We start from the raw sequence: 7,318 nt of genomic DNA, 5'->3' as shown, positions 1-7,318 counted from the left end.
ATGTGTAAACTATATTCAGTTATTATAATACAAGACAATTTATTAATATTAATTTTGCTGCTCGGTGGGAATTTGCTTGGACATTGGGAATTAAAAGCAATATCTACTCTTAAAATACTATGTATTTATGCTTGAATTTGTGTTTGGAGTTTGGAGTTTTCATGTTCTTCCCAGGCAGGTTTTCTCGAGGTTTCTGCTGTATTTGAGTTGAGTTAGTGACTCTAAATTACAGTAAATGAGAATGTTATTATGCATTTGGTCTAACCTACCTTCTCTCATATTCAGCCGAGTTTTATTCCAATGTTTATAGCTATGGTTTATATGGTTCATAGCTTTAGGTCTCGGTTTGGCCTGAGGTTTGTTTAGAAGCTGCTGCCCCAGTGCTTCACTCGGGCTGGGTCTGGTGGTCCGGTGTGCATCCAGCAGCTGAATTATGCATTAAAAGCCCCACAGATGATGAGTCGTCTGTCCTTTCCTCCCCGCAGATTGAGAATCTGCAGGATCAGCTGAGGGATAAAGACAAACAGCTGAGCGGCCTGAAAGACAGAGTCAAGTCGTTGCAGACAGACACCTCCAACACAGACACCGCACTGGGAACGCTGGAGGAGGCTCTTTCTGAGAAGGTACACACACACACACACACACAGTCACACACACACTGCTGGCCAACCACAGGTCAGCTCTGGAGCAAGGTTACATTAATAAAAACCTCTATGAGCGAAACCATCGACCACCCACACGATGACCCAACGACTCTGGATGAATGGAAATGAACCAATAATCACACCGCCTGTTTTATTATCAAATATTTCACGGGCCCGTGTTATTAAAAGATTAGGAACGATCCGACGTGCAGCCACACGGCTCAGACTAACTCATCGGTCACGGTTCCGGGTCTCAACATTCAGCGGCGAAACAGCAGCGAACGCTGTTTTATAACTCTTCAGGTTTTTGAGGGCCCGGTTCTGGGAAACTCACCAGTGACACATACGCCGGCCGACCGCCTCGAGGTGTTTGATGGGACTGTATTCTCGTGCCGTTGCATGCGATTATGCTGCCGACTCGTTCTGCTTTGCTTCCTCGCACACGCGCGCACAGGAAACACGGCTTTTTAATCGTCCGGCGGCGAATAACGTCTGCTGGACGTGTTACTGTTGGCAGGCTCGGCCCGGCTGACGACTTCCACTCAAACAACTTTTTCCCCATTATTTTCCCTGTTTTGCTGCCTTTTAATAACTTTTTAGTTTTCTCCTTCATGTTTCCAGGGTTACCTCGTCGTCTGGCTTTTCTCCCCGACTTTAGTTTCTTCTTTTTATCCAGAAACACACTGTTTTTGCAGCCGAGTGTTACATTTCGAAGCTGTGTAAGAATATAATTTATATTCACTCATTGTTTTTTCTGTCCTGGACTTTAGTTTCATGCTGGCTATGATGAATTTCATAGTTAGTTATACTTTTTTTTTTTCTGAATATTGGTGCACATTGGAAGCAACTTGTGTTTTATATTCAGATAATATAACTTCCTTTATTCCTGACACTTATTCCAAACTAACATCAAATCAAAAGCAATCCCTGATTAAATAGTTTTGCTCAGCAGTGACAGGTCTACCCGGAAATATTGAACAATATAAGAAATGTACAACGCTGTTATGTTTAACTTATTATGCAAATGATGCTATAAATTCTTTGATTTTAGTAATCATTATTGTATTTATAAATATATGGGAGATTTTTATAATTGCTAACAAATGATCCTCTTTATATGGTAGTTAAGCCTATGTGGTTACGGAGTTCAAAGTTACTTTTAAGGTGATTATATCTGTTTTCTGACATTTTATGGCTCCCAAAGAAGTTATATAATTAGAAAAACAAATGTTTGACTTGCCTGGCTGTGAAAATTACTGTCATGTAAATTTGAAGATCTTAACTAGAAACCTGCCCGAAGTGTCATCAGCCAGAAGGAATGAAACTCAACCTGATCCCGGTTTGAGGAACACACGTCGCTCTTCGGGTGTTGTGCGCCGCTTTCTTTTTATGTGTGAACTTTTGTACTTTTCCTCGAACCGGCCGCTGTGTTGCCGCGTCGCCTCGGAGAGCAGCACTTGTGTTTTTAGTGGTTGTGAATTTTACATCTGCTGCCAAAACATATTACGTGTCTAAAATCACTGTTGGCTGTTAGATCCTGTCAGAGCTGCCATGTACATAAAGTTTAATGCAACTGTTATTAGTATAGAAACTCGATATTGAGTGACTGTGAGTGACTTCTGGAGTGTATGAGGTGATTTTATTCTCTGTGTTTCTCTTTTTCCATCCCACCTTGACTACCTTCTTACTCCCCCGCTCTTCTCCTCGCTGTGTTTTCTCACGTTCCAGGAGCGTATCATCGAGCGGCTGAAGGAACAGCGGGAAAGGGAGGAAAGGGAGAAGGGAGAGGAAATGGAGTCCAGCAAGAAGGAGCTGAAGGAGCTGAGGGAGAAAGTCTCCCAGCTGCAGGCCGACCTGGCCGACCGGGAGGTACGCGCCTGTCAAGAAAAGCCGATTGATCTATCGCTGTAAAAAAAAAAAAAAAAAAAAAAAAAAAAAGCCCTCGAATCTTCCCAAGGTCCTACAACAACACAACAGCCGTGTTCCCTTGACAACAAAATGCTGCAAGACTCAAAATCCGACGGAAACAAAGATCAGAGGCGAAATTCCTCTCGCTGTGACCTTTGTGATTTGTGCAAAAAAACACCGCAGCACAGACGGAGAATGACGAAGCAGTTCGAGTCTCCATTCGCTGTCGTTTTCGCCCTGGGGCGGCGGGAAAATCACAATTAATCGCAGACCGCTGACGTAATTACGAGCCCAGTCATTCTCCTCTTTAATTCACTCTTCTTCATTTGAAGGTTAACGAAAAGGTTAATCAATTATAACGTGAGGAGGAAATTTCCTTCCTGTGCCTGATGGTGTCCGCAGCATTATGATTTACTTATTACAAGACCAAAATAACTAAGAACACAGAAAGCCGATGTTCATCTGGTTTGTCAATGCACAATTACGGACTCATAAAACCTGTTACCGTCTCTTTGTATAATTTAAGTTTATAATACATGGAAAAACTGGGAGAACACAAACGGTCATCCCTGCGCCGCTAAATGCAGACGTGGGGTTTTGTCTGACAAACGGCAGTATATATGCGGACCTAAATATATTCGGAGTAAAGCGGCAAGGCTCCTGCAACCGAAGCCCAGTCAAACACGATGAGCCCGAGTCTGGAGTTGGTATTGTCAGTCAAGGGTAAAATTACACGTCTGAGTGTCTCTCCTTCTGGTCCCGTCGGTTTCTGTTTCGCTGCCCCTACCAAAAGAGGAAAAGACCAGAAAAGAAAGGGAACGAGAGGCTTCACGGATGGAGGGGTTGAGAGAGAGAGAGAGAGAGAGATGGAGAGAGAGGGAGGTCATGGGAAACATTTTGATGAACAGGGGATGAAGTCAATCACTTCACTGTGGAAAGCAGCTTGATCCAAGTTTTTACAGCTTGAGGTATGTATTTTAAACGTTACGTGCTGTTGATGAGAATTCCTGCATGTAATCATAACAGCACGGTGCCTCTGCAGTTCACTGCCGACATACATCAGCGCGGTGACATTCACAACACTGCAAAAAAAAAAAAAACCCTCAAAACTCAGTCCAAGTGTATTTTGTCTTGTTTCTAGCCTAAATATTTCATCACGGTCGAAAAGACACGGTGAGCGAACCAGTAGGGTTTCAGTGAAATACAGGGAGAAGACTGAGCATCGTGACTGTTGGAACTGTTCTCTTAGTTTCATTGGTAGACTTTATGACTTATTTTAAGTAAAACAAAACACAAGGAACACATAACAGTTTTGGGGCTTATTGTATTCATACACAGTCTTGATTCCAAAAAGTTTTTTTGGTTTTTCTTCCTTTAATTCAGGATGCAGCAGCAGAGAAATGCTGCTGTGTTACACATATAATAATATGTTACTGCAGGTAACGAGGAAAAGTAAAGTGTTGTCTGATAACTGAGGTCCTCCTTTTAATGTGGTCTTCAAATAAAGGGGGTTGGTATGAATAAAGATTATGGTGTAATTGTGTGGTTTTGGTTTTCTGTGCAATATTTGCATGATTCCTCTGTGTGCAACATCCAAAAAAGTCCAAATCTGCATCCCTGAATTGATGAAGCTGTATAGAAAATAAATGTAAATCTCATGAGAAAGAACTGTGATGATTATAATTCTTATCTTTCTTGCTCCACACAGACCTCAGTGCTGGATCTGAAGGAAAAGGCTTCCTCTCTGGCCTCGTCCAGTCTGAAGAAGGACAGCAGGCTGAAGAGTCTGGAAATCGTGATGGAGCAGAAGAAAGAAGAGTGCAGCAAACTGGAGAACCAGCTCAAGAAGGTGAAGTGGAAACCGAAAATTACACAGAAACTATTCACAGATTGACGAAAGAAACTCGCAATTGATGATATGGGAATCATATATTTTCAAATACGTGCATACCTGCGTGTATATATGTGTGTGTGTGTGTGTGTGTGTGTGTGTGTGTGTGTGCTTGAGACTGCATATCACATATCAAATGTTCTCTCCTACATAGCAGCTCATGAAATGCTGTGTGTGACAGCCTGCTGACAGCCTTACAGTCCTTTTCACAGACTGCGAGGACAGCACCAACACCACCCTCAGTGTGTGTGTGTATGTGTGTGTGTGAGAGAGAGAGAGAGAGAGAGAGAGAGAGAGAGAGAATATGTTACAAACACATAAACGGGTGGATTTTTACGGAGGTGCCACTAGATTCACTGCTGCTCTTTCAAATCTGAGTCCCCTCCTGTTTTTTCAGCCATAATTTGGAAAAACACGTCGCGCACGCAGTTTTGTGTTCGTGATGTTTCTTTCTTCGGCCTCCTGTTTGTCTTTCTCTCTCACTTCTCCGCCCCGATCTTCTTATATCGTCAGACACCCAAACATTTTCTCTCCACATAAAGACCTGTAAAAATGGTTGTAGTCGTCCAAAACTAATAGGGTTTATGTATCGCGTGTGTGCACACACACACTTACACACACACACACACAGAGAAGACCGTCCCTCCCAAGAGCAACATTTGCTTCTGGGAAACACACACAGCTGCGCTAACCTCCAAGCTGGTTATAACTTGTTTTGTTTTTCTTTGTTTTATTTCATTTCTCTCATTTTCTCTATCTTCTGTGGAGCCGGCGCCGAGCTGGAGGAATATGAAAGTCACTGCAGCTCCATTTAATTTTTTTTTTTTTTTTTTTTTTTTACATTACCCTTTTTATGTCCGTGTTCATCTTTTTGCATGAAACAGAATTCTCTGGATTTTTTTTTTTTTTTGTGTGTGTGTGTGTGTGTTTTCTGCCCGTGGAGCCAAAAGCAGCGAGTTTCCATGGAGGAAATTAACTTATTCAAATTTCACAGTTGAGACACAAATATTTCTAACAGCAGACCTGCTTAAAGCTTTTGTAATTTGGTGAAATAATGCGATGAAAAACAAAACAATCAGCCGCCCATCAGCATGTCGTCATTTCACGCTGCGTTTCATGCTACCCAGTTTACTTTTATCCTCAAAAGGATGCAGCCGGCTCTTTATCTGGTCGGACTGGCGTGTTCAATCGATTTTTCTTTTCTGCTCTCGCCTTCTCAGTAGTGGATATTTCAGGAAGATAAGGCCTTCCTTCTACATTTGCTTTGATTCAAATCCACTGGAACTACATGAACATAACCTGAACATCTTAGCCAATATAGCAGTTAAATTGCTGTTATGGTTAAATTTACAATTATATATTATATATATGTTTCGTATATCATAAATACGTTTTGTTTATATATGTGAGAAATATTGAGGAAAACCTGGGATTTGCTGCAAATCCCATCAAATTAGAGTATATTTAAAAAAACCAAATACATAATGTGTTTTTTTTATGTTGTTGAAAGAAAGGAAAATCTAAATCCAATAGTTTTTAATTGATCGATCATTTGTAATAATAATGAGGTTTTTGGGTTTTGTTTCCTTCCTCCAGGCCCAGAGTGCCGTGACAGAGTCCCAGGCCAACACCGAACTCTCCGAGCGCATCTCCTGCCTGGAGCAGGAGGTGAGCCAGCACAAGGAGGACGCTGGGAAAGCCCACTCCGAGGTGGAGCGCCTCCTGGAGATCCTCAGGGAGATGGAGAACGAAAAGAACGACAAGGAGAAAAAGATCCACGAGTTGGAGAGGTGAGAGAGGGGGGGATCAACGCAAGGATCAGTTTACCTGAATAACCTCTGCATCTTTTTCTTCTCTGTTTTAACCTAAACTGATGAAAGTACTGTTTTGTTTTGTTTTTTACATTTTTGACAAAAAAAACTCCTCAGCTGTGTTTCCATTCAGTTTCATGAAGTTTGAGATTATATAATCTTTGCTGTGACATTAACTCATCTCTTCCTCCATCCTCAACCTTCTCCTTCCCTCCCGTCATTTTCTGCTTCATTTCTGACATCTTCACTTCATCCGCGCGCGCGTGTGTGTGTGTGTGTGTGTGTGCGCGCGTGTGAACACGTACACGCACACACACACACACACACGTGTGGTTCCGCATCGGCGTGGGTGCCCCTCTTTTGCGTTTCACGTGCGAATGCGCTCATTAACATCCCAGAACTCCCTCCGCTTCCCATCTGTGGCGCTCCCAGCCGTCGCGAAAACAAGCCCCTCCCCCTGCTGCCGCCCAGCAGCCAATGGGGGGGCTGGTGTGGGACTACCTGGGCACGTGAGTGGCTGGTGGGCCTGTCAGTCAGCGAGTGGCCTGACTACTGCACGACCAAAAGACACGAGAGCACTGAGATATTAAAAAATAAATAAATAAAACCTCCCCCATGTGGAAAAGGGCAGCTAATGACCACAACGGAAATATTTCTGCATATTGCGAGGAGACAGAAACAAAAAGAAATCATCATTTTTCCAGGAATTTGTTTTGTTTACCAGTCTTTTCCACATGGGACGCAGTTGATTTGGCACACTAATGAACACTATCAAAGAGTTGCAGCATTACCTCTCTTGTGCAGCTAATTGGAGCTCTGTTGTTTCATTTTAATTTGCAAATCGAGGATCAAGTTCCAGGAATCGGGTCTTAGCCGTACGTCGGCGTTTCTCCCCGCCGTTCGTTACTGCGGCGCGACGAGCCGAGCAGCTCGCTGAAAAGTTTGCAAAACGAGGGCACAGTTTGGCACCGGCGCCGCCGTTCAGCCTGAAAGTCTTTGAGCTTTCTGTTCCTGTCAATGATGCAACTCTTTCATTTAGTGGCTCTGTTTTCTTGCTTCACTTT

At 43.0% G+C, this 7,318-nt stretch overlaps 1 protein-coding gene across 6 annotated transcripts in view; it reads left to right on the top strand.

Moving 5' to 3' along the window:
- The window catches only part of LOC115404391 (ELKS/Rab6-interacting/CAST family member 1-like), a 112,728-nt gene that overhangs the window by 37,293 nt on the left and 68,117 nt on the right, over nt 1–7,318 (top strand). For 5 of the 6 annotated variants that reach the window (XR_003933348.1, XM_030113694.1, XM_030113693.1 and 2 more), the window contains 4 exons: nt 486–623; nt 2,373–2,513; nt 4,261–4,401; nt 6,040–6,233. Coding sequence is in view for 5 of the 6 variants with exons in the window: in XM_030113694.1 (XP_029969554.1) it covers nt 486–623; nt 2,373–2,513; nt 4,261–4,401; nt 6,040–6,233 (614 nt within the window). In the remaining variant the exon portion in view is untranslated. Of the gene's footprint in view, nt 1–485; nt 624–2,372; nt 2,514–4,260; nt 4,402–6,039; nt 6,234–6,652; nt 6,764–7,318 lie in introns of all 6 variants that reach the window. The other variant, XM_030113692.1, reaches the window with a different exon arrangement.

This window comes from Salarias fasciatus, chromosome 17 (genome assembly GCF_902148845.1).
Source record: "Salarias fasciatus chromosome 17, fSalaFa1.1, whole genome shotgun sequence".
NCBI classification, from domain to species: Eukaryota; Metazoa; Chordata; class Actinopteri; order Blenniiformes; family Blenniidae; genus Salarias; species Salarias fasciatus.
This window is presented reverse-complemented; position numbering and strand designations above follow the sequence as displayed.